The sequence below is a fragment of the Plecotus auritus genome (assembly GCF_963455305.1).
Source record: "Plecotus auritus genome assembly, chromosome: 6".
Classification (NCBI taxonomy): domain Eukaryota; kingdom Metazoa; phylum Chordata; class Mammalia; order Chiroptera; family Vespertilionidae; genus Plecotus; species Plecotus auritus.
In genome coordinates, this window is record NC_137773.1 from 29026452 (window position 1) to 29054271 (window position 27820).

The window sequence follows — 27820 nt, forward strand, 5'->3', positions numbered from 1 at the left end:
AATATTAAACAGAGATTTAACAGCAGACTAGAGGATTGCAAGAATGAAGTCAAAGATTTGAAATACAAAGAAGCAAAAAACACTCAACCAGAAAAGCAAAAAGAAAAAAGAATCCAGAAATTTGAAGATAGTGTAAGGAGCCTCTGGGACAACTTCAAGCGTACCAACATCTGAATTATGGGGGTGCCAGAAGAGACAGAGAGCAAGATACTGAAAACCTATTGGAAGAAATAATGACCAAAAACTTCCCCCACCTGGTGAAAGAAATAGATTTACAAGTCCAGGAAGTGCACAGAACCCCAAACAAAAGGAATCCAAAGAGGACCACACCAAGACACATCATAATTAAAATGCCAAGAGCAAAAGACAAAGAGAGAATATTAAAAGCAGCAAGAGAAAAACAGTTAGTTACCTACAAGGGAGCACCCATACGACTGTCAGCTGATTTCTCAACAGAAACTATGCAGGCCAGAAGGGAGTGGCAAGAAATATTCAAAGTGATGAATAGCAAGAACCTACAACCAAGATTACTCTACCCAGCAAAGCTATCATTCAGAATTGAAGGGAAGATAAAGAGCTTCACGGATAAGAAATAGCTAAAGGAGTTCATCACCACCAAACCAGTATTATATGAAATGCTGAAATGTATTCTTTAAGAAGAGGAGGAAGAAGAAAAAGGTAAAGATAAAAATTATGAACAACAAATACATATCTATCAACAAGTGAATCTAAAAATCAAGTGAATTAAAAATCTGATGAACAGAATAAACTGGTGAATATAATAGAATCAGGGGCATAGAAAGGGAGTGGACTGACAATTTTCGGGAGGGAAAGGGGTGTGGGAGGTGCGGCAAGAGACTGCACAAAAAGCGTACACCTATGGATGAGGACAGTGGGGGGGCGGGTAAGGGCAGAGGGTGGGATGGGAACCGGGTGGAGGGGAGCTATGGGGGAAAAAAGAGGAACAATTGTAATAATCTGAACAATAAAAATTTTTTAAATTAAAAAAAAAATGTCAAATTGCATGCCAAAAAAAGAGCATTTGCGGGAAGTTTTAATTGATTACTTTATTTTGAAGAAAAAGTTATCATATAGCCGAAACCGGTTTGGCTCAGTGGATAGAGCGTCGGCCTGCGGACTGAAGGGTCCCGGGTTCGATTCCGGTCAAGGGCATGTACCTTGGTTGCGGGCACATCCCCAGTGGGAGGTGTGCGGGAGGCAGCTGATCGATGTTTCTCTCTCATCGATGTTTCTAGCTCTCTATCCCTCTCACTTCCTCTCTGTAAAATATCAATAAAATATATTAAAAAAAAAAAAAAAGTTATCATATATTTTGGGAAGCTTATGGTGAACATGCTCCATCTCAAGATACTTGTGAACGCTGGTTTAAACGCTTTAAAAGTGATGATTTCGATGTGCAAGACAAAGAATGTCCAGGTCAACCAAAAAAGTTTGAAGACCAACAATTACAAGCATTATTGGATGAAGATGCATGTCAAACTCAAAAGCAACTTGCAGAAAGATTAAATGTTGCTCAGCAAACAATTTCCGATCCTTTACAAGCAATGGGAAAGATTTTAAAGGAAGGAAAAAGGGTGCCACATCAACTGAATGAAACACAAATGAAAAACGGAAAAGTCTTCAGTAAAATGTTGCTTCAACGGCACGAAAGAAAGTCTTTTTTGCATCGAACTGTGACTGGCGATCAACAGTGGATTTATTTTGAGAATCCCAATCACACAAAATCATGGGTTGATCCAGGTCAACCATCAACATCGACTGCAAGGCCAAATCGCTTCGGAAAGAAGACAATGCTCTGCGTTTGGTGGGATCAGGGAGGTGTGGTGTATTATGAGCTTCTAAAACCAGGTGAAACCATTAATACTGATCGCTACTGACAACAAATAATCAATTTGAACCACGCTTTGATGGTGAAATGACCAGAATGTGCCAGAAGACACGGCAAAGTAATTTTGCTTCATGATGACACACCATCACACACTTCAAAACCAGTTAAAGACACGTTAAAAAATCTTGCCTGGGCCCTAACTGGTTTGGCTCAGTGGATAGAGCGTCGGCCTGCGCACTGAAGGGTCCCAGGTTCGATTCCAGTTAAGGGCATGTACCTTGGTTGTGGGCACATCCCCAGTGGGGGGTGTGCAGGAGGCAGCTGATCAATGTTTCTCTCTCATCAATGTTTCTAACTCTCTATCCCTCTCCCTTCCTCTATATTAAAAAAAAAAAAGTCAATAAAATATATTTTTAAAAAAATCTTGCCTAGGAAGTATTAACCCACCCACGTTATTCACCAGACCTTGCTCCTTCAGATTACTACTTGTACAGATCAATGGCACACGCACTTTGAGCAGCACTTCAAAACATACGAAGAAGTGGAAAATTGGGTCTATGAATGGTTTGCCTCAAAACAAGAAAAGTTCTATTAGGACGGTATCCACAAATTACCTGAAAATGGGGGAAATGTGTAGCTAGTGATGGACATTACTTTGAATAAAGCACTTTTGATGTTTCTCTTGAAATTATCGTGTTTTCTTTGATTACAAAATTTGCCATTATTAACCAGTACACCTAGTATATCCCTAAATATGCTCCAATGTCACAAAGTTACTCAAAATTTGAGTGTGGGCACAATGATGCCCTAGCTCTTGTTACTAGACTATACGTTCATGCAGGATCATTCTTACCCACACTGAAAGTTAAGGACAGGACTGAGGAAGCCTTACCCACGATACGGCATCCCACAAGGTGTTTGGGGAGACACGGCTAGACATCCACTGGAAGACATCCTTCCATCCATGGGACCTTGGGCCCCTGCTTGTGCCTGGACCTGGGCCATGGGGGTCTGACCTAGATGATGTAATGGAGGCCATTAAGTTCTGTCCCAGGTAAGAGGGAGAGGGGGGCCAGGAGAGGAAACAGGTGAGGGAATGGCAGTATCTCACCTGTCAGAGCTTGGCACAGAGACCAGCAGAGTCGAGGAGGTAGCTTGAGACCCATCTGGGCTGGTGGGCTTGGGGGTCACCCCCCGGAAGCCAGGTCCAAGCAGACGGGGAAGAGCTGTGCAGAGCAACAAAAATCAGTCACCTCCATATAAACAGAATTGAGGCAATGGCAGGCCCACCAATCTTCCCTTTGATACTTGGAACCCCAGCCCAGGAACCCAGGGATCTCTGGCATCTGACTCTGCAAAGGTTCTTAAAGGATACATGTGGGAATTTTTTGCCTAGTACAGATTCTAGGGTGCCATCCCACAACCAATAAGCCAGATTGTTACGGGTGGGGCATCTATATTTTGATGCTCCTGGCGATTCCGATGCCCTCCTAGGGTTGACAACCACTGTTCTAAAATGACCAGGCATTCATACACAAATTGAACTCTAGCTCCATATTTGGAGCAGTTTCTAAATCCCGCCTCTTCTCATTGGCTCTGCCTACTCCACTGGCCTCTACACCTTTTATTAACTCCACCCATTTCGTTATTTGGCTCCTCCCCTTGAGCAGCCACACCCATCTCCTTGGCTCTAAGCTCCACCCTCTTCCCCACTAGCTCTATCAACACCTCAAATTCCATCCGCCCGGCTCTGGGCGTGCAGCCCCGCCCCTCCAGGCCCCGCCTTCCTCCGCTCTAGCCCGGTCCGCTGTAGCTTTGGCTCGGCCCTCCCTCCTGCCCATCCTCCAATTCCGAGTCTCCGCTGCCTCAGGACGCGCAGCTCCCACGCCCCTCACTTCTGCTTCGGAGTCCCGGGAGGCGCCACATGTCGTCGCCAACACCAGAGGCTCGCAGCCGAAAAAGCGAGGCCAAACCGCGGGACAGCGGCTACAACGGCCGCTGTGGCGCCCTCCGGGCGGCGGAACCCCGAGGAAGCTCCCAGCCAGCCAATGAGAAAGGGGCCCAGCCGGAAAGACGGTGCTCGGCGAACGGAAGTGGGGTGTAGGCGGGTTTTGGGTAGCGGGAGGTGAAGTGCGGCAAGGGCACTGCCACGTGGGCTGTGCTGGCACAGGCAAGGGGAGGACACGGAGGCGGGGTGCTTGCAGCTGGCAAAGCTGAACCGCCTGAGAAGCGGGACTAGAGCGGCCTCGGTGGCGCAAGAGGATCTTGCAGACACCGTAGAGACGCGAGAGGGGAACAGCCTTCCTCAGGCCATGATGCTGGAGGAGGTGGGAGTGATGAGACCCATTGGGCGGAGGAGAAGAACCTTAGGGTCTCAGGTAGGAAGCCCGTAGTCCATGCTTCCCGTCCAAGGCCCTCGGCCTGGAGAGGTGGGCCGAGCCGACGGGGTAGGCAATGAAGAACTGCACAAGCAGGCTCTGATTCCGGGCTTCCAGCTCTGGCTCGGCTTTTGTTTTCACCTTGTAGCCTCTGGCCAACCCCCTCCACTGTCTGGGCAGCAGCCTTCCTAATGAGAGGGTCAGAAAGAGTGATCTGGTCCTAACTGGTTTAACAGGAACAACTTGAGTTGCTGTTTTTAAAATACCTAAGAGAGCCCAGCGGTTTGGCTCAGCGGATAGAGCATCGGCCTGCGGACTTAAGGGTCCCGGGTTTGATTCCAGTCAAAGGCACGTGCTCAGGTTGCGGGCTCGATCCCCAGTAGGGGGCGTGCAGGAGGCAAAATCAATGATTCTCTCTCATCATTGATGTTTCTATCTCTCTCCCTCTCCCTTCCTCTCTGAAATCAATAAGAATATATTAATAAAATAAAATACCTAAGAGAGAACACCCCCACACACACAAACACCTGTTGTTAATCAGAGCCCTCATCTTCAGACCCAGCCAATGCCATTGATGTGTTCTTTTGCTGGGAAAAGCATGGTTCCTCTTCCACTGCACTTGAATCCATTAAAATAAAGGAGCTCAAATTCAAATATAGGGTGTGTAGATTTCCTCCTCTTTCCCAGGTACCTGACTTCTGGGTAGGTGGAAGTCTCCACTTGGGGTAAAAGTACTGGGGGGTACCTACTTTTAGACACAGGCAATTAATATAACCAGACATATATATTCATATGTTCAATTTTTGAGCCATATGTCAGCCACCATCCTAGAATCAGAAGACAGAGTAAAGAGCATTTGTGGCCTCCAGGAACACATGGTCTTGTTTTAAGTGTGGCCTCTGGAGTTCCACAAATGGTTTGAATTCCAGCTTTCTTACCTCCTAGCTATGTGTTCTTGGGCAGTTTACTTAACCACTTTAAGCCTCAGGTTCTTCATCTATAAAATAGGAAAAATACTATCTCATGCAATTGTGAGGCTTAAGTAAAATAGTACATTTAAAGTGTTTAGCATAGTTCCTGGCACACAGTAAGAGCCTAGTAAGTGTAAGTTGCTCTTAATTGTACTGGAAGAGGTGAGTAGGCAAAATAAGTATTTTCCAATAGAAGCATGACCACTGGGTTATGGGATACGAGGGAAAGATTCTGAAAAGTAGTTGCATTTGAACTGGGCCTTGAACTATAAGAGTTTGCCAGCCAATCAATGATTGTCATCATTGATGTTTCTATCTCTCCCTCTACCTTCCTCTCTGAAATGAATAAAAATATATATTTTTTTAAAAAGAGTTTGCCAGGTGGAGAAAGGCATTGCAAGCAGAAGAAACAATAAATAGACTCAGACATGTGAATATTAGGGAACTATTCAAAAATATCTTTGCTTTGGGATTTGGGGCAACCACTTTTCATATACCTTGTGTTGCTGCCTCAAAATAACATATGCATACTGGTTCGGCTCTGTTCTCCTGGGACTTCCACATTCTTCTTCCATTCAGCCTGTCTGGTAGTTTATTTTATTCCTGAAGGTTCAGCCACATCTAGTGCTTCAGTGACAGTTCCCCAACTATTGGAGCCCTCACTGCTCTCCACTTTTCCCAATTTCTCTAGCACTTAATTTCTTACCACACTATTTAGCAGTAATTATATGTTGTCCTGTCATTTAATTACCTCATTTGTGTAAGTCTAGTCTCCAGTTCTCTCCCTCAGGGCAGGGATGGCATTTTCTCATTTTGTGTCCCACATTGGGCTTGACATAAACTGTCCACAGAAGATGTTCAAACAATGCCTGTTGACTTGACTGGACACCTTGTACTGCTATGATTACAGACATAGAACACCAGCCCCAACCATGAGATTTATTGATTCTAGCGTAAATGTATTCACTCCACATATACTATCATTGAGGGTCCTCCATGTTTGAAGCTAGTTGACATTTTTTGAAGATAAGATGTCTGTTCCCATATATAAAACTAAAGGCCCGATGCACGGAATTCGTGTAAGAGTAGCCCTTTCTTCCCCTAGCTGCTAGCACCAGCTTCCCTCTAGCACCCGGGACTCGGGCTTCCCTCTAGCCACTGGCACCCAGGACCCGGGCTTCCTTGCCCTGGCTTCGTCTAGAAGGTCGTCCGTTCTAATTAGCATATTATGCTTTTATTATAGATGGCCCAATGACATCTCATGTCCCTAGTAGTCTGAGAACACTAACAGACCACCTGTGTGAGGGTAGATGGCTAAGGCAGCTGGTGTCCTCGCTGACACACCAGATCACCTGTGGAGTGTGGCCCAGAGGAGCACCATCAAGGACGGCAGCTTTGTTCCCTGGCCTTTAGTTTTGCCTGAACTTCAGGCCAACCCATCAGCCATTCTCTTCTCCCAAGATTGCTCTGTGTTGGCTTGTGGCCCAAAGTCAATTTGACTCAATCCCTCTACAAAGGTAAGTGAACGTACTGCTCAGATATCCACTTAACTATCTTTTAATCCCAGTGAGGGTTCTAGACATTTGTTTTGGCAGACATTCTTAATTTGCACTAATCCAATATCTGAGAGCTGATTTTGTGCTGGAGAATGTCCTGAGTATACAACAATTTTTAAAAAATGAGTGTAGTCCCTTCCCTCACAGAGAAAATAGTCTAGCAGGGCAAGCAAACTCAGTAGACAAAATACAGAATAGTGTTTTAGTTATTGCAGCATAACAAACTCCAAAATTTTGTGGCTTTAAACAGTCATTATCTCTCACAGTTCTGTGAATTGACTGGACTCAGCTGTCAATTCTGCTGGTCTCACTTGGGGTCTCTCATGAGACTGCTGTCAGGTGGCAGCTGAGGCTGGAGTCATATGAAGGCTCGCCTGGGACATTGGAAAGGCTGAGCCTCTTTGCCATGTTCCACGTGGCCTCTCCAGCTGGGTAGCCGAGCTTCCAAAACGGTGGCTCAGAACTTCCTAGAAGTACAAAAGTGGAAGCTGCCAGGCTCCCTAAGGCTTAGGCCTGGAACATGCTCAGCTTCACTTCTGCACTCTGTGGGTTAAAGCAAATCATAGGATCAGCCCACAGTCAGTGTGGGAGGGGAAGACACAGGGGCTTCAATAGTGGTTAAGAGCTCTTTGGAGATTAGCAAGTGCTTTAATGGGGAAAGTGCGGGGTGCTATGGAAACACCTAGGAGAGGCTTATACCCTAGGTATGGGAATCCAAGGAAGACTTCCTGAAGGCAGCAACACCTAAACTGATGAGCCTAAAGGTGAGGACTGGAAACGAGCCAGATGAAGAAGGGGAAGGGAAAACACAGTTCTGGCTGGTGCAAGTGCCCAGGAAGGCAAAGAGTACAATTTTAGATCAGTGTGGTTGTTGAAGGAGTGGTAAGGATATAGGATAGTGATAGCCCTTTAGTGCGGAGAGGTAAATGGGGCCAGGTCATAAAGTCTTAATAAACCTCCTAAGATGTCTGGACTCTGTCCTGAGGGTATGGCACATCAAGGAAGGGAGCGTGATTAGGCTGGAGGGATCCTAAAATGGCTATTGGCTGCTGAGTGGGCGATGGATTGAAGGGATTAAGCCCTTATTTTCACCATGTCCCTTCTAGCCAGTGACCTCACCTTCATCACTGAGAAGGCTGAGTCATCCCCTCAGCATTGCTGTCGCTTGTTTTTGCTTTTAACTAGTGGGACTTTTTATCATAAAAAAAAATGCAAGCTCCTTTGTATAAGTTTGTTTTCTCATTTTAAAATGAACATGTCATAGAAAGCCTGCTATCCAGGAGGATCTGGACATGTGGTTGGTCAAGTGGTCAAACAATTCATACCTAAGTGTGAAGTGAATTAAGGGGAGCAAGGAGCATGCGGAGCTCAGTGGATTTTGCCCCTCAGTTAAGTAATGGTTAAGAGAGCACCTACTCTAGTAAAAAGTCAAACAGTAGTACAAGGCTTATAACAAAATAGAGCAGACCCCTGCCATGGGCAGCTCCCTACTCTCTAGTCCTGCTCTCTAGAGGCAAACATTTTCAACTCTTTGAAGTTTCAGGAAACAGCACAGGTTCTAGAAATGGACCGTCTGGCATCCAACACAGCCCTCCCACTTACAGCTGGGTAATTAGTCAAGTGAATTATATCTTTTACCTCGGTTTCCTCATCTGGAAGATGGGAATGAGAATTGTACCCTTCGCATGAGTTAACATAAATTACCTGGCACGTGGTCAGTATATGGTGATAATGAAGAAGGTTCTAACTTGAGAGCAGCTGTGAGAACAGCTGTGGACTTTTAATTGCACACTATGCAAATAAATGGTAAGGCATGCATATGAGTTAGAGGAAATGACAAGAATAGAGACTCATTTGCAGAGGTCTGATTCCCTTTGTTCTAAGGCCAAACTCCTCTGTTTGCTCTCAGTCCCATTCCCTTCCTGTCTCTTCCAGAACCTTGTCTCTTTATCTTGTCTAATTATCCTAATCCTCATGCCAAAGCATACATCTCTCTACTAGTTTTTTCTTTCTATGAAATATACACAGGCCTTTCCTATCTTGGGGTGGGGGTTCCTTTATTTGATCACCCTGCCTTTTCAGCCACCATCCTGTTTCTTTCTATTGCTACATTTTTTCGTAATACACAAATTCTCTCCTCTTCCTTCAAAACTCCTTTGCTTTCAGCTTTGTCTCCCAGCTCCCATCACTGTTTTTCTGACACAGCTGTCACTAGGGTCATCAGGGCCACCTCATTGACCACCAGTGGGCCTTTGCTCAGTCAGCATCCAGAGCACCTGACTCAGTTGACCATCTACTCCAGTGGTTCTCAACCTTCCTAATGCCGCAACCCTTTAATACAGTTCCTCATGTTGTGGTGACCCCCAACCATAAAATTATTTTCGTTGCTACTTCATAACTGTAATTTTGCTACTGTTATGAATCGTAATGTAAATATCTGATATGCAGGATGTCTTAGGTGACTCCTGTGAAAGGGTCGTTCGACCCCCAAAGGGGTCGCGACCCACAGGTTGAGAACCGCTGATCTACTCTTTAAATCTCACATGCAAACCACCTCGTCATCGTACTTCCTTATTTCTGTCAATTGTACTATTTCCCCAAGCTACTCAGGAAAGAAACTTTGAACTCAGGGTTGGCTCAGCCCTCCCCCACATTAGTTTTGACTCTCATTGGCAATATTAGAAACTCATTGACGCTAGCTCTTTAGGAAAGTTGTATCGGGATACAGAGGAGTAGGGGGACATTAATGGACCCCAAAGGCAAGATGCAGCTGGAACCCAGGAAAGATCAGTACTATAGACTCAGGAGCCAGTGAAATGAGTCCTCTCTCTAGCTTTCTTTCTGCATTTCTTGAGATCTGCACAGACATCCCGAAGGTGTCAGACACTCCCACACCCAGCTAGTCACCGCATCCTAAAAAAATTGCATTTTCATCAGGCCCTTGAATCTGTCCTCTCTCTAGCTTCTTGTATGGTGTCTCCCATGTCTACCCCTTGATTGTTCTGTTTCTGTCATTGTGAAACTGAGGGTTCTTAGGACTTTAATTTAGTTTTAAATCCCAGCTCTAGGAATCATCTCTCTCTATATATTCCTGAGACCTAGCCTTTCCCCTGGATAATCAGCAACCCCCGAGGCAGCAGAAGACAGTAGGCCTGAATAATGGTCATGGGGTTGGGACTCCTGGCAGGCTAAAGATGACATCTTGACCCAAGTTATGTTTCAGTTCCTGAGTCCTAAGGTGGAATGGCTCCCATGAAACCAGAATGGGCCTCAGGGCTGACCTCTAGACCTGAAGAAATGATTCATTACCCTTAGCTTGCCTCCAACACATTAACTACCAGCAAGAAGCTGAACTCCTATCCCACCATGTCTTGTGATTTTGCCCTATACAACCTGTAACCTACACACCATCAGGAGTTCGGGCTTTTGAGCATTAGCTTCCTGTTCTCCTGGATGGTGTCGTTCATCAACAAAATAGCCAATATTTCTCCACTGCAGTCCTCCAATGTTTGGTTCTGTCTAGTGGTAGACAAGCTCTTTCTGTTCTGTAATAATTGCTTCTTCCGCCTCCTGACCCTGAGTATCAGCATTGCCCATGTTTCAGTTCTTTGTTGGTTGGTCTTTTCTTGAACTACCTTCTGTGTTGTTGACCCATAATGAGAGTAGAGTGGTTAAGAGCTTGGATTTCAGAATCCTAATGGCCTGAGCTTGAATCTCCCACCACTTTCTGGTTGTGTGAACTTGGGAAAAGTACTTGAATTTTTTCAGCCTCAATTTCTCATCCGTGAAATGGGGATAATTTTGGTTCCTTCCTGACATGGTTGATGTGAGGATTCACTGAGCAAACGCATGTAAAGTGCTTAGTTAGCACAGTGCTTGGCACACAGATAGGACTCAATAAATGGTCACAATTATTAGCCTTGCTATTGTTCTTTCCTGAGTTCTAGTCTTTCATCACTGCTCTGACCTCAGATCCACCTGTCAGAATTCTCCGAGTACTGCTGGAAGATGCAGCTTTCTGAGAGCCGGAGGGTGGGATGACCTGAAAAAGAGGGGTGGTCTTGAATCCTTGAAGGAACCCCCATCTAACCGGTCAGCCCTGTGCAAAGAAGACTCAGAACAGTCCCCTGTAAGCCTCCAAATCTTTTTGCTAGCTGAGTCCTGGAATCTGGGAGAGCAGGCTGGGCTGCCTTTAAGAGAACAAATGAACCTTAAAAAAAAAAAAAAAAAAAGCCCCAGGGGTGGTCAGAGGAGATGTAGCAGGATCAGTGGAGCTTTGAGGTGGGTGTAAAAAGTGAGAGCAGCACCCTCAGGGCGCTGAGCCCGGCTTAGGCTCAGGCCTCCCTCCAGCGCTGGGGATTTGGCAGCACAGAAGCCAGAGGCGCTCCTGTTTTTAGCTGAGCTGTAGCAGGTCTCCTTTGCTGCCCAATGAACATTCCTCATTAAGCTCAATGTGGGGGAGCAGCTTCCACCTGCCCCTCAGCCCTGGGCTCCTACCTCCCTCTCTGCTCCTGGGTGGCAGCATTCCTACGGGCAGGGATGTAGGGAGGGGCAATCCCATTCTCGCCAGTTCAGAAAGAGGGTTGTGGGCTGGGATGTGAACCCAACCTTAAAAAAAGGGAGGGTACAATGGTAAGATATGTACACATATAATACCTTAATAAAAATAAATAAATTTAAAAAAAGGGAGGGTAGCCTCACAGCTATTCGCTAGGAGGCAGAATGGCCAGGTAGTTAAGAACTCTGACTCTGAAGCAGAATGTGCCTGTGTTCGAATGTCGCTTCTGCCATTACTGTCTTTGTGATTCTCGGCACATTGTTTAACTTCTTTTTTCTTTCAGAGAGATCAAGGGAGAGGGAGAGGGAGAGAGAGATAGAAACATCAATGACGACGATCATTGATCAGCTGCCTCCTGTACACCCCCTACTGGGGATCGAGCTGCAACCCCGGGCATGTACTCTGATGGGGAATTGAACCATAATCTCCACTCAAACACTGAGCCACTTGGGCTGGGCTGTTGAACCTCTTTATGCCTCCTCTGTACAATAGGGATGATACTAGGCCTATCTAATAGTGGTGAGCTTTAGTATCATAATGCAGGTGAAGCATGACGCTTAGTCCACCCATACCACCTGGAGCCAAGGGCCCTGTCCTTGCAGGAACAGCCATCCCCATTCCCCCCACACACACCCTGGCTGCTGTCTACACCCCATCTGTGTTGTCTTCTGTTTATATGCCTGTCTCTGCCCTTGGACTATGAACTCCATTAAGTCAGAGATAGAATTGTATGGCTCTGTGTTCTTGGCACCCAACACAGGACCTGGCACATAGATGAGCTTAATAAATACATGTTTACCATTGGAAGGAACTGGTGAAATAATGGAGAAGACTCAAGATTCCCTCTGGTCTCAGGATACCACCATCCACTCTGGGTCACTTACCACAAATAGAGGGCCTACGCCAGACACTCTCCTGGGGCCTTGGGGATACCACAGTGGATGCAGTAAGGTGGGCTCCTGGCCTCATGGAGTGGACTGTCCAGGGGGCGATGGACATTAAACACATCACATTTATACATTTTAACTAGGAGCACTGCCAGCAAGGAGAAGCCCAGGCTGCTGTGAGAAAATAGAACAGACTGCGTTTGGAGGAGGGCAGAATCAGGGAGAGTTTTCTGGAGGATGTGACAAGTAAACTGAGGCCCAAAGAAAGAGCAGGCTGGGTTGAAGTGGAGGGTGGGAAAGAGCCTTCCAGGCAGAGAAAACAGCACATGCAAAGGTCCTGAGGCAGAAGGGACCTGGGCTGCTGGGTGGAAGACAAGGTTAATGCTGCTGGAGCCCAGTGGAAGGGGTCAATGGCCTCTCCAAGTCCACAGAGTTGGTAGCTTGGGATATGCAGAACCTTGTAGGCTATGATAATTTGAGCTTTGATCCTAATGACAATACCTGACATTTATTCAATGTTATTTTTGTGTGCACTGTGCTAAGTACTTTACATGTGTGTTATCATTTACTTTTCACAACTCCCCTAGGAAGCTGGTGCTATTCCCACTGTACAAATACTGTAAACCTGTCTCGGAACTTAATTTGTTCAAGGTCAAATGGTTGGCAATGGCAGAGCTGGGTTTGAATCCAGACATCGGATCCAAAGCCTGCCCAATTAACCCTTGGGTGGCCCAGCCTAAGGGCTAAGTGCGGTCTTTGATCTGAGCTGCAAGGTTCCTCCTGGCTTAGGTTCCTCTTTCACCCCCTGTCCCAGATCCTTCTAACCGGAATTGGGGGATCTCACGCAGAGGTTCGATCTAGTCAGATGAGGTGGGGGGCAACTGTAGGCGCTGCAGCTACGGAAGGAATCGCCCCCCGCGGCTCACCCCCCTACCCCCGCCCACGTACCGAGTGGGGCGCGGGCGCGGCTGAGCCACCGAGCGGCTGCAGTGCAATGGGCGCTGGCTGGGTGTACGGGCTCACACAGCCGCGGCAGCTGTGAGATCTGGAGGTAATGGACCCCAGAGAGCCTGCGGGGCGGAAAGGGGGGCGCCCCTCGGCGTCCGGCAGGGGGCTTTCTCTCCCCGCTGTCCCCTGGCAGAGCGCTGCAGCCCCGCCGCCGGGATCACGTTCCCTCCAGCGTTCATTTCTGATTAAAAATGACTATTTTTTTTAAATGGGCTTGATTCTTTATTTCTTTCTGCCCTCTCCCAGGGCCAGAAAAAGGCAGAAAGCGACACCGAGAATCCATTCCAAACGAGCAGCCAAGGGGAGCTGCGGCAGCTCCCAGATGTTGATGTTTTGTTTTTCGACATAAATCTTTGCACTCATATGGGAGTTTTCATTGATTCATGTTCCCATCTGCTGAATTTCCTTTTATTTATTTAATATGGCTTTTTGGGGAAATCTTGCTCCGAAGCTCTAGAGGAGCATAAACTGTGCAACCGCTGCACACCCTCCTCCCCCTCCCAACCCCGGCTGCTGGGGGAAGGGAGTCAGTGACTCGCTGCAGAGCAGGCTGCTCCGAGTCCCCGAGTCCCTGCAAGAGGCGGCGGCGGCAGGCGCTTAACACCCCCTGCTTGGGGCCAGCCCGAGGCTGTAAACCCGAGAAAGAAACAGCATGAGTCTAGTCACATTGAGTCTCTGTACCGTTTTCTTCCTGCCCACTCACACTACGCATTTCCTTCACACTAAAACACACCCTTGGTTTAACAGTTTAGGAACCAGGAAACACATAACACTGGATGTCGGCATTAAACATGTTAGAGGATCTCCTCTTCCCCGAACTCATCCCACACGCCCTACCCCACTAGTGAATCATAATAATGAAGAGCTTCAACTGCAGAATCAGATTGCCTTCGTTTGAATCCTGACTGTACTTCCTCTAGTGCATTCTTGAGAAGTTAACTTCTAGGAGCCTCAGATTCCTCATCTGTAAAATGGAGATAATTATTATTTCTTTCTCAGATGCAGGTACATTTCACCCATGAGGAAACTGAGACTGACTAGTTACCAGATTTTCCCTACTAAGAGCCAGGACACTCTCCTAGGTCACTCTGATCCTTATCCATCTCAACCCCGCCCCTTGCCCAGCTGCTCCTCCAGATTTCCCAGGATATGCCATCTGCTGGCAAAAAGAAGGGGCTGCCCTCTTTTCCATGAGGCAGAAGAAAAGACTAGAAGTTGGTGGTTCAGAATGTCTGACCAAAATCCACTTAACCTTGGAACATAGGCTCAGGTTTGGAAGGGATCCAGAGGTCATCTCCTCTGGTCTCCTACATCATCCTTGCAGGCTTCCCCGACAGATGCAAAGAACTCACCCCCTTACAGGGCAGCCCCTTCTATCTGAGGCTACCTCTGGCTATTAAGAGACCCATGGAATGGGACCATTTGAATGCAAGAAACCATGATTTCCACAGACCAAGCCCCTTAAAACCTATCATGGCTAATGCCCAAGGCTGTATCTTTAGTCCTGAGTAGACTGGAGGGATTCCTCAAAGTGGGAGGTGATTCCATCACACATATATCGAATGCATATTCCTTCCCTATGTAGATCCCATCCAGCCCAAGCTGTACTGTGTGGGACTCTCCTTGCAGAGCAGGATAGGGCTCCATATCTGGGACTCTGATTTGGTTCTAGGTTCACCCTGTAGGTGCACATGCCCTTCACCCTATATCCAGGTGCACTCTTTTCTGGAACTCCCATGCATAGTAAGTGATATGATGTCTCAGCGTGTTCTCAGTGTGTTATAGGAAGTAAGCTCTCAAAATATGTTTATTGAAGATAATCAGATGGTATGGGAGGGCACTTCTGCTCACTTTGCCTGACAACCACCTCGAATGAAACCAGTGCCTTCTTGAACTAAAGTCTATTCATTAGCTACATAAGTTATTCTTGAGATTGCCATGAGAGAAAAGAAGGGGGGAAATTATTTGAAACAAGCCCTGAAATAATAGAAGGGGAGAGGCAATACATTGTAGTGAGAAGGATAATTATCCACCAAAATCCATCCTCAGCTTCTTCTACGGTAGCAGAAGTGAGCTGGGATGGCAGGTGAAAGAAATTATGTGCACCACTTCAAGGCCAGGTTCATAGAACCTTACTCATATATAAACCCTGACACATGCTTCCCCCTTTTCACCAGCTGGATCTCAAACATGCCAGCAATCTGGCCATAACCATGTACCCCATGACAAGGCCCTAAAGTAACCTTGATTTCTTAATGACTATGTGGAACAGAACAGCCTGCTGATCTGAAACACTCTCTTCAGACCATTATATGAGACAGAACCAGACATTCACATTTTTTTAAGCTACTGAGTTATGACTGGCTTTCTAGTTATAGCAATTGAGTTTACTCAAATTAAAACAGAGCGTAGGTAGTGAGCTGGTTACTAGTAAGAGCCTGGGCTTCAGCCCAGCTGGCGTGGCTCAGTGGTTGAGCATGGAGCCATGAACCAGGAGGCCCGGGTTGTGGGTTCAGTCCCCAATGTGGGATGTGCAGGAGGCAGCTGATCAATGATTCTCTCTCATCATTGATATTTATATCTCTACCTCTCCCTTCCTCTCTGAAATCAATAAAAATGTGTATTTTTTTAAAAGAGCCTGGGCTTCAAAGTCAGGTTGACTAGGTGTACACTCTAGCTCCCCCCATTAGAGCTGGTGGCCTTGGGGTACTTATGAATGCGCCTGAGCCTCAGTTTCCTCATCAGTAAAGTGAGAGGGATAAATACAACACTTATGATGACCACTTTGAAAAGCAATCTTTGGGATTGTCCATTAAAGCTGAAGATACTCATGGTCTTTAATGCAGCAATTCTTTTACAAATTATACACACTAAAGAATTATGGTCGTGTACACCAGAACTCATGTACAAGAATGTTGGAATGTCCAAAAAGGGAGACAGCCCCAATACCCATCTATAATGGAAATATACATTGTGGTATTTCAGCCAATGGAATGTACATCAATGAACATCAATTAACTTCAGACACATAAAACAACATAAATGAATTCCACAAGGATTCATGCTAAAAAAGAAACCCCTCAAAAGAATATATGTTGTAGTATTCCATTCATATATAGTTAAAATAGATAATAATAACCTATATAATTTAGGAATCTATACATCATTAATCTAAACTAATAAAAGTAAGATGCAAATCGACCGTACCTCCGTGACGCCCACCAGCCAATCAGAACTGAGTATGCAAATTAACCCAACAAAGATGGAAGGTTAATTTGCATACGTAGGCGCTGAGCAGCTGGGACGCAGGTGTTCTGCAGCGCCCCAGCGGCTCCAGGCCTCTGGGCAACATGGGAAGGCAGAAAGGTGGCTCCGGGCAGAGCAAAGGTGGTGCCGACAGCCAGGGTAAGGAAGGCCCATTCTTGCACGAATCTTTGTGCATCGGGCCTCTAGTAAAACTATAAAGAAAAGCAAGGGAATATTTATCACAGATATATGTAATAATAATATGTAATATATTAATGCTATAGCGACAAGTATGTGTTTTAGACATTTTCTGTATATCTGTTATATTTCACAACTAAATATATAAAATCACTTACCTATACAGATCTTGTAACATAGAAACCCACACCTGAAAGCTATATGTTCATGTTGACTGATGTCACCCCAATAAATTTAATTAAAAAATAAAATATCATTTATCTGGAAGTGTTGTGTGAGAACTGAATGGGTTAATGCAAGTAAAGCACTAAAGCTCCATTGCCTGGTATGTAGTACATGCTCAATGGAAGTGACTTGTTTAATGTTGAGGGAAAGATATAGGGCCTTGGAGAAGGCCACATGATAAAATTAAGAAAAGGCCCTATTTTTTCCTTCGAAGTACATTGGCTTCCTACTTTTATGCTATCCTGTGTGAAAGTGTAAATGTGGAGGAGGGGGGTTGATTTAGGGATAATTGACTGTCATAAGCTTAGTATAGAATTGGAAAACTTCACTTTCCCCCTCATAGAAGACACAGAGGGGAGGGGGACTCTATGGGCCCTGGATGAAAAGGGTAAGAGCAGTGAGAAGAAAATTACATCTGTGCAGGCCCCATATAGGAGGTCCAGGCATGAGGCTCCAGCCCGTCCTCAGGATGTTTCCCCCCACACCCTCTGGGCTGTGTCATGCTTCCTGCAGTGTGGATGAGGTCTTAGAAGTCAGCACAGGTGACAGTAGGATGGCCCAGGCCCAGCTCAGTGACAGTGAGGGAAGTCATTCTGCTGACTCTGTGCTCTAAGGCACCGTAGAAACAGCCAAGATTAAGAGCAGTCACCCAGCCAAATGGTGCTGGGATACACTAGGCGGCCAGAGTTTTCTAGCTAGGAGACGCCGATAGAGGTGTGCACCTCTGGATGCCATGTCTGAGGGTCTCAGAACTCAGATTGTTGTGCCCAGGCTTGACCATGAGCTTCCTAGATGTGCCTCCCTAAGGAGAGCCCAGTTTGGGATCCTGGGGAAGCTTCCTTTCCCAACCAGAGTGTACTGATTTCTACACTGGGGGCCAATACACTTCGCCATGGAGTGGAAGTCATGGAGAGAAGGGAAGCTAAACCTTGGACCCGCCATCTGGACTATGGGTTCTTGGACTAGAGACTCCTTAGGATTTTCCCCTTTTACTCTGACCCCATCTGGTTAATCCAGTTTAGTAATTCCACTCTCCCCATATCTGCTGAGGACATGTAATGTCCAGGTGCTTTTCTAAATGCTGGGGATAGCCCAGCTGGTGTGGCTCAATGGTTGAGTGTTGACCCAGGAACCAAAAGGTCACCAGTTCGGTCACTGGTTCGATTCTGGTCAGGGCACATGCCCAGGTTGTGGACTGGATCCCCAGTGGGGGCCATGCAAGAGGCAACCAATCGATGACTTCCTTTCTCATCGATGTTTCTATCTCTCTATCCCTCTCCCTTTCTCTCTCTCTAAAAATCAATTTTAAAATATTTTTAAAAAATAATAAAAAATTCTGGGAATATTATGATGAATAAAGAAGACCTGGGCCCTGCCCTCAAGGAGTTTACAGTCTAGGAGAAAAGAAGTACAGGATAAATAATTTCAGTGATGAGGTATGTTATAAAAGGAGAGGCTCAGGAATCCTTGGGAGAGGGTCAACAGGAGGTTTAACACAGTTTAATGATGTTTCTCAATATATGGTCCCTGGACCACCCGCATCAAAGGCATCTGGGCCTCGTACCAGATGAACTGAGTCAAAGGCTCTGATGGTGGGGCCTGCTATTTTTTAAAAATTGAAGTAAAATTTACATAACATATAATTAGCTATTTAAAAGTGTGCACTTCAATGGCATTTAGGATATTTGCAATGTTGTGCAATTGTCACTTCTATCTACTTCCAAAACATTTTCATCACCTCAAAAAGAAAACACATACCCATTAAGCAGTCACTCCCCCCTACCCCATCTCTTGTCAACCACTAACCTGCCTTCTGTCTCTCTGGATTTACCTATCCAGGACATTTCATATGAATGTAATCATATATGATCTTTTGTGTCTGCCTTCTTTTACTTAACATACTGTTTTTGAGGTTAGTTCATATATGTTGTAGCATGTATTAGTACATCATTTCTTCTTATTGATGGGTAATATTCCATTATATGTATGTACCACATTTTATTTACCTATTCATCCATCAATAGAGATTTGGGTTGTTTCCACCTTTTGGCCATTGCTAATATTGCTACTATGAATATTCATGCACAAGTATTTGTTTGAGTACTTGTTCTCAATTCTCTTGGGTATATACCTAGGCGTGGAATTGTTGAGTCATAAGGTAATTTTGTTTAACTTTTTAAGGAGCTATTAAACTATTTTCCACAGTGGCTACACCATTTTATTTTACCTGCTGATTAGGAATGTGCAAGGGCTCCAATGCTGCCACGTTTTTGCCAACACTTGTTATTTTTCTTTTTAAAAATTTTATCATAGCCACTCTGGTGGGTGTAAAGTGGCATCTCATGGTGGTTCTGATTTGCATTTTCCTAATGACTAATGATGTTGGGCATCTTTTCATGTACTTATTGGCTATTTCCATCTCTTTTTTTGGAGAAATGTCTATCCAAGTTCTTTACCTATTTTTCAATGAGGTTATATGTTTTTTGTCATTGAGTTGCAAGGGTTCTTTATATATTCTGGATATCAGAACCTTTTTGGATATGCAATTTGCAAAGGAAGAAAGAAAGAAAGACAAAGTGTTTTCTTTTTACTTTCTTGATGGTGTCCTTTGATATACAAGTTTTTAATTTTGGTGAAGTTCAATTTATTCATTTTTTTCTTTTGTTTCTTGTGCTTTTGGTGTCATATTTAAGAAACTATTGTGAAACCCATGGTCACGAAGATTTACCCTTATTTTTTTTTCTAAGAGATTTATAGTTTTATCTCTTACATGTAGATCTTTGATCCACATTGAGTTAATTTTTGTATATAGTGTGAGGTAGGGATTCAACTATCTTCCTCCCCTTCTCCTTCCCCTTCCACTCTGCTTTCCCTTCACCCCCCTCTCATTCTCCTTCTCCTTCTTCTTCAGCATGTGGATACCCAGTTGTTCCACTATTTGTTGAAGAGTATTCTGTTCCCATTGAATGGTCTTAGCACCCCCGTTGAATATCAACTGATCATAGATATATGAGTTTATTTCTGGACTCCCAATTCTATTCCATTGATCTATATGCCTATCTTTATGCTTGGATCACACTATTTTGAGTACTGTAGATTTGGAGTAAGTTTCGAAATCAGAAAATGCGAGTCCACCAACTTTGTTATTCTTTTTCAAGATTGTTTTGGCTAGTCAGAGTCCCTTGTAAATCCATATGAATTTTTAGGATCAGCTTTTTCATTTCTGCACTGTCAAAGGTCTGAAGGTAGGGCCCAGAAATCTTCTGTTTTAAAAAACATAAGTACAGGGGAGAAACCAAGATGGCGGCATAAGGTATACACCTGTACGTGCTGCCTCTCACAACCACACCAAAACTACAACTAAAAGACAAAACGTCTATCACCCAGAACCACGGGAAAGCTGGCTGAGTAGAAGTTCTACAACTAGAAGGAAAGAGAAAAGAGCATTGAGACATGCACAAGCACGGAAAAGCTGAGGTACGCAGGCGTACGAATCAGGCTGGCGGTTGGTGACTGGGTGCGCTGTTTCTTTCAACCCGAAGGGAGACACAGTTCCCCATTACTCTGAACTCCAGTTTCCGGCAAGACTCTGGGGACCCAGACCCCTATGGGGAGAAGCTAGTCTGTATGCCATCAGGTCGGAAAGTGAGGGTGGCTTTCTTGCAGAGCTGCGCGCAAGAATCATTGTTTACTGCACTGGGGTGTGGGACATGGGGATGCGGAAACTTGGAGATGCAGAGATGGCTTACTGGCAGCCATTGCTGTTTGCCACGCCCTAGCCTAGTGATTCCCTGAGACCCCGCCCCACACAATTTACAAACCCACCCAAGCTCTGTGCCGAGGCTTCTGCATATAAATGGCCTGCCCTATCACAGCTTAACCTAACAAACTGCAGCTCTGGTCAGACCAGAAGAAACCTGCAGACCTCGCTGTAGCTCCTGCTGGGTGGCCTCAGACAGTAGCTGACCTGCACGCCATTGGAGATCCAGAAGCCAGTGTACCTAGTGGTCAGTGTGAGACGACACCAGATTTCAACTTCTCACATCCATAAGTGACACATTCAAGAGGCAGACTCAGCAAGCACCAAAGCCCCACTGAAACAAGTCCTGCCCCATAAGGGTGTCTTCAGCACAGCAGTTCTTCCATTATAGACACAGCGGGTCCTCACAGCCAATTGACCTGGAGGTAAATTCCTCCCAGTATACCAACACCAATCAAGGCTTAACTATAACAAGACTGTGCACTCAGCCTACAAAGGGGTGCACCAAGAGTTTCCACCTCAGGTGATTGGGGAGGCTGAGCCACTGGGCCCTATAGGACCCTATAGGACACCTAGCACACAAAGCCACTCTATCAACACAGGGAAGCAGCCAAAGAAACATGTCATGAATGAAAGAAATGGAGGAAAGCAAATTACTGGACGACATAGAGTTCAAAACCACATTTATAAGGTTACTCAAGAATCTGCTAAAAACCTCTGAGGAACTTAGTGAGACCTTTAAAGATCTTAATGAGAATGCCAAAAAAATGGAAAAGGACCAGTCAGAAATTAAGCATACACTGTCTGAAATAAAGACTATACAGAAATTCAACAGTAGATGAAAGGACCCCAAGAATCAAACCAAAGATTTGAAACATGAGGAAACAAAAATCACCCAACCAGAAAAACAAAAAGAAAAAGGAATCCAAAAATATGAAGATGGTGTAAGGAGCCTCTGGGACAACTTTAAGTGTACCAACATCCAAATTATTGGGGTGCCAGAAGAAGAGAGAGAGTAAAATATTGAAAACCTATTAGAAGAAATAATGACAGAAAACTTTCCCTCCTGGTGAAAGAAATAGACTTTTAAGTCCAGGAAGTGCAGAGAACCCCAAACAAGAGGAATCCAAAGAGGACCACACCAAGACACATCATAATTAAAATGCCAAGGGCAAAAGACAAAGAGAGAATCTTGAAAGCAGCAAGAGAAAAACAGTTAGTTACCTACAAGGGAGTACGCATACGACTGTCAGCTGATTTCTTAACAGAAATGTGCAGGCCAGAAGGGAGTGGCAAGAAATATTCAAAGTGATGAACAGCAAGAACCTACAACCGAGATTACTCTACCTAGCAAAGCTATCATTTAGAATTGAAGGTCAGATAAAGAGCTTCACAGACAAGAAAAAGCTAAAGGAGTTCAGCACCACCAAACCAGGATTACATGAAATGCTGAAGGGTATTCTTTAAGAAGAGGAAGAAGAAAAAGGTAAAGCTAAAAATTATGAACAACAAAATGACAACAAATATATACCTATCAACAAGTGAATTAAAAATCAAGTGAATAAAAAATTTGATGAACAGAATAAACTGATGAATATAATAGAATCAGGGGCATAGAAAGGGAGTGGACTGACAATTCTTGGGGGAAATGGGGTGTGAGGGGTGCGGGAAGAGATTGGACAAAAATCTTACACCTATGGATGAAGACAGTGGTGGGGGGTAAGGGCATGGGGTGGGGTGGGGAATCAGGTGGAGGGGAGCTATGGGGGAAAAAAAGAGGAACATATGTAATAATCAGAACAATAAAGATTTATTTTTAAAAAAAGACTGTGGGAGAAAATATTGATAAATATTTTCCTAGAGAAAGTGGTATGTATATTTTAGCTTCCTAAAAATACACTTGAAAGAGGGAAGAAAAAACTTTATTTTTTTTTCCATTTTGGCTTTATTAGAACAACAAGAGACTTTGTGTCTCCCATCAAAGCACACCCAGGCCCTTTTGTCATGTCGGAGAAACTATTGATTCCTCTATTAAATTGTGCTATATGGAAAATAAAATAAAATAAAAAATAAAAAACAGAAGTACAGCCCTAGCCGATTTGGCTCAGTGGATAGAGCATCAGCATGTGAACTGAAAGGTCCCAGGTTCAATTCCAGTCAAGGGCACATGCCCGGATTGTGGACTTGATCTCCAGTGGGGGACTTACAGGAGGCAGCCAATCTATGATTCTCTCTCATCATGGATGTTTCTATCTCTCTCTCCCTCTTCCTTCCTCTCTGAAATCAATAAAAATATATTTTTAAAAAAACAAAACAGAAGTACATATAACATAAAATTTATCATCTTAACCATTTTAACTGTACAGTTCAATGGTGTTAAGTATATTTACATTGTTTTACAACCAATATCCAGAATTTTTTATCTTGCAAAGCTGAAACGTTATGCCCATGAAACAACTCCCTATTTCCCCTGGAATCCACCATGCTACTTTCAGTCTGTATGAATTTGACTGCTCTAGATACTTCATTTGAACTGTGGTGTTGGAGGAGAGCTCTACAGATCGCCTGGACTGACAGAAAGACGAACAAGTGGGACCCGGAGCAAATTAAGCCTGAAACATCGCCAGAGGCAAAAATGACAAAAACCTAAGTTGTCCTACTTCACACACATTCCAAGAAGGCAGGATTCTCTGGAAAAGACAGTAGGGCAAAATAGAAGGCAGCAGGAAAAGAGGAAGACCAAATATGAGATGGATTGGTTCCATGAGTCTTCAGGAGCTGAGCAGGGCTGTTGAGGACAGGACATTATGGACATCACCCATTCATAGGATCACCAGGAGTTAGAGTCAGCTCAATGGCATGTAACATACACAGATACCCCATATAAGTGTTGTTTTGTGACTTGCTTATTTCACTTAGCATAATGTCCTCAAGATTCATCCATGTTGTAGCACCTTCTGTATTCTTGCCAACACTTGTTATTTTCTGGTGTTTTTTTTAATCCTCACCTGAGGATATTTTTTCATTGATTTTTAGAGAGAGTAGAAGGGAGGGGGAGAGACACACAGAGAGAAACATTGATGTGAGAGAGACACATAGATTGGTTGCCTCCCACACAAGCCCTGACCAGGGCCAGAGATCGCCTGCAACAAAGGTACATGACCTTAACTAGAATCAAACCTGGGGCCCTTCAGTCTGAGGGCTGATGCTTTATCCACTGAGCTAAACTGGCTAGGGCTCTGTGTTTTTTGTTTGTTTGTTTGTTTGTTTTAATAGTGTGAGCTGATATCTCATTGTGGTTTTGATCTGCATAGGAATCTGCTTTTTTAAAAATAAACCTCTATTTTGGAACAATTTTTAGATTTGCAGAAAAGTTACAAAGATAGTACAGAGAGTTCCTGTATAACTCTCATTGATTTTCAGTTTCTCCTAATGTTATCATCTTATATTGCCATGGTCCTTTATCAAAACACACACACACACACACACACACACACACACAGTGACTCTTACATGTAAAGTTTGAGAGCCACTGATTTAGGAGTCAGGAAAGTCCTTCTTGGGAAATACATTTAAACGTTACTTGAAAGATAAGTGTAAGTGAATATAGGGAACAGGGTGTGATCCAGACAAAAGGGAGCAAATTGTGCCAAAGCCTGGAAGTTATATAGAACTTGGAGCATTTGAGGATAATAAAAATAGCTATAATAGTAATTTATTGATACTTACCATATGCCAAACATTGATAAGCACTTTAGAACATTACTTTATTTAATTTTTATAACAACTCTATAAAATCGGAAACGCTATCATCTCCAGTTTATAGATGAGGTAACCAAAAATTTCAAATAACTTGCCCAAGGTCACTCAACTATAAAATGGCAAAATCAGGATTTGAACTCAGATCTTTGTTTTCCAATTCCTTTTCTTCCACCAGGCTCTAGTCAAGTTTAACCATCTGCTTGCAGCAAAGAGCAAAACATAAAACATGTGTCTGCCTTGACCTCCTCCTTGTCTAAGTTTTCCCACTCACTTTCTCAGGCTACTCATCCTTCATCGCTCAGAGAGGCCTTCTCATCCCAAAGCTGTTCCTTACTGTGATGCCTTCTCAATGAATTGATGGTTGCATAAATACATGAATAGAAATAAGTTGCATTAACAACAATTTGTAATTATATACTTATTTGTGTTTATCTGTCTAATCTCTCTCTCTCTCTCTCTCTCTCTCTCTCTCTCTCTCTCTCTCTCTCTCTCTCTCTTTCTCTTTCTCTCTCTCACTATATTGCCAACCCATGTAGGTAAGGATCCAGACTCTTTGGTTCACCTAGTACCAGTAGGTACTTACTGAGCATTTATTGAATAAATGAAGATAGAAACTCAATAAACAATTTTGTTTTTAACTTTAAAAAAATATATTTTTATTGATTTCAGAGAGGAAGGGAGAGGAAGAGAGAGACAGAAACATCAATGATAAGAGAAAATCATTGATCAGCTGCCTCCTGCATGCCCAACACTGGGGATCGAGCCAGCAACCCGGGCAGGTGCCCTAACCAGAAATTGAGACAGAAGAAAATCAAATGGATTGTCAGATCTCATTTAAGACATTTGGATTCCCTCTCTCTAAAAAAAAAAACACACAAAAAAAAACCACTTCAGCCTCATGCCTCCAACTGTCAAACCCTGTAGAAAGTGCCAGTGGTTTTTATTCCTCAGAAATAGATACAAAAGAACTTCGTCCTACTTAAGAAACATATCCTTCACTGTTGGGAAGTTCAAATCCTGAGATGGGGGTGGGAAGTCTCTATTCAAGAATATCATCAAGAAGAAAATAGAACACTACCCTAACAGCCTCAGATAGTCAACTGCAAGGTGGGAAGGGGAAAAGTGACCTCCCCAGCCCTTTACTCACTCTGGGAGTTTGCTTTGCAGCAAAGCACCAGAGAGCTAGCAGAGTGGCCATGTTGCAGGTGAAGCATAATTGCTCCTTATGTCCCCTGGCTCCCCCAGTGTTAAATTAGCTTTATGTCAATACCTCACTGGCAGTTGGGATGAATTATTGAAGCTCATTCACTGAAATGGGCCTAGGTTCCACTTGCTTTATGGAATGAAGTAGAATATGAGCATATTATTTCTGTTTGCCTTGTTTCAGTCAGTACATTTTCAATCTGTTGTTAATATGAAGGGACTCGACCCTGACCAGCAGGTAACACCAGCCTCTGCTTCTCATGAGGTCAGCAGAGATAGACATAGTGGGAGGGGAAGAGCACACAAACAGGTGTGCTGGCCCCAGACTCACAGGGCTCTTCATTATCACAATTTCCATTGTAGTCCCCAAACAGCAATTCATATACCCATAAGCACATGCAGCCAATATCCACACACATATATATTCTTGCATACATTCAAAGATTCAATAAAGGTACACTCACCGGGGGCCCAGGAAGAAAAATATGGAGATGCCAATATTTTAAATAATAAGTTTGTAAAGGCCTATGTGACTTTTAAAGCTTCTCTTCTTCCCTCTCCTTCAACACCAATGCTTCCCTAGCAGGCCTGGCTAGTTTGTCCCCCAACACTTGGCAGACATAGAAGATCTGGGATCTCTAAGGTCAAAGGTAAGAAACCCAACTACTGGGGGCTCCTATGTGTACATGAGGGGACAGTTTTCCTTTTCTGCTCTCCCCCATGAGATGGTGTATCTGTGGATTTAAGATATGTTTCTACTGCTTGGCTGCGATGTCAAAATTATTCGTTATAGCTCTGCATTTATCCACACACACATGCACTGACATTCACAGTCACAAGTTTGCATTAGGCTCACACACACACACACACACACACGTAGCCTCCTGGCTACTTGGTTGGTTTGGATGCTGCTGAGAAGGCCTCCTGACCCTCTCAGTTGGGTCACATGCCTCTCAAAAATCCCATCATTAAATATTTATCTCTTTGGGAGTCCCTAGTTAAGAATCAAATACCTCTGGTCAAGGCAATATACCATAAAGTTATCATCTAACATTTTGGCAGAAATTCACTCTACCCAGGGCTCCTTCCCCTCCTGGCTGACTGACTCTTACTTATTCTTCAGGTCTGGTCTGGCCTTCTCTGCCCCTCCTTCTTCCTCCAGATTGATAAGGGAGATTAAGTTACCCCATTATTCACTATTATTACTCTGTTATTTTCCTTGTATGCATATAAGTGATTATTTGTGTGATTTTTAAAAATGTATTTTTATTGATTTCAGAGAGGAAGGGAAAGGGAGAGAGAGATAGAAACATCAATGATGAGAGAGAATCATTGATCAGCTGCCTCCTACACGCCCCTACACTGGGGATTGAGCCCACAACCGGGGCATATACCCTGACTGGTTATTGAACCGTGACCTCCTGGTTATAGGTCGACGCTCATCCCCTGAGCCACGCCGGCTGGACTATTTTCATGGTTTAAATGTATAGTTTGTGGTTCTTTTAGACTGAGCACTGAAGTTGGTTAAGGGCTGATTTTCTCTCAGCTCTTCACTGTACCTCCAGTGCATAGCACAGTGCCTGGTACATAACAGATATTCAATAACATTTAAATGAGTAGAGGGTTTAGGGAAAGGAGCAAAGAAGGAGGGAAAGGGGCACAAGAAGTCAGAATAGATGGTCCCAAACTGCTTTGATTTGGGCCTCTGAATATCACCAGTCTCTCCCTTCCTCCCCTGCCAGAGAGACATCATGTCCCTCTTCCTGGGCAATATCAAAGGAACCAGAGGGACGGTACTGGGACTCGAGGGAACAGAGACTTCTTATCTGGAGAAAACAGGTTTGAGGAACATCCTGGCCTGGTTGGCCTGGCTCCCCACTTTTCCACAATGTGACTAAGAGCTCATATTTCTGGAGCAAGCCTTGTATGAAGAACCCCCTCTTCTAGATATTTCCTGGTAAGATGGGAGATGTTTGTTGCTGAGAATATATGGTATCAATAACAATAACAAAAATACTATCAGCTATAAGGTTACTGTATACCAGACACTGGGATAAACATTTTACACATATTTATATCAATTAATTATCAACCGTCTTATGAGGTAAGTACACATTATTCCCATTTTACAGATGGGGAATAAGCTCAAAGACATTGGCCCAAGGTCACACAACTAGAAAGCAACTGAGCCAGGACAGGACTCTTGAGGCCACACTTTT

The 27820-nt window shown here is 44.2% G+C and overlaps 1 protein-coding gene across 3 annotated transcripts in view; it reads right to left on the bottom strand.

Moving 5' to 3' along the window:
• Nucleotides 1–27820, bottom strand: part of DELE1 (DAP3 binding cell death enhancer 1) — a 52514-nt gene that overhangs the window by 14313 nt on the left and 10381 nt on the right. For 2 of the 3 annotated variants that reach the window (XM_080676669.1, XM_080676668.1), the window contains exons 1-3: nt 3745–3896; nt 2961–3075; nt 2742–2865 (exon numbers count right to left, since the gene is read on the bottom strand). In XM_080676669.1, the coding sequence (XP_080532795.1) occupies nt 2742–2865; nt 2961–3075; nt 3745–3775 (270 nt within the window). In that variant the 5' untranslated portion in view covers nt 3776–3896. Of the gene's footprint in view, nt 1–2741; nt 2866–2960; nt 3076–3744; nt 3897–27820 lie in introns of those variants that run through there. The other variant, XM_080676670.1, reaches the window with a different exon arrangement.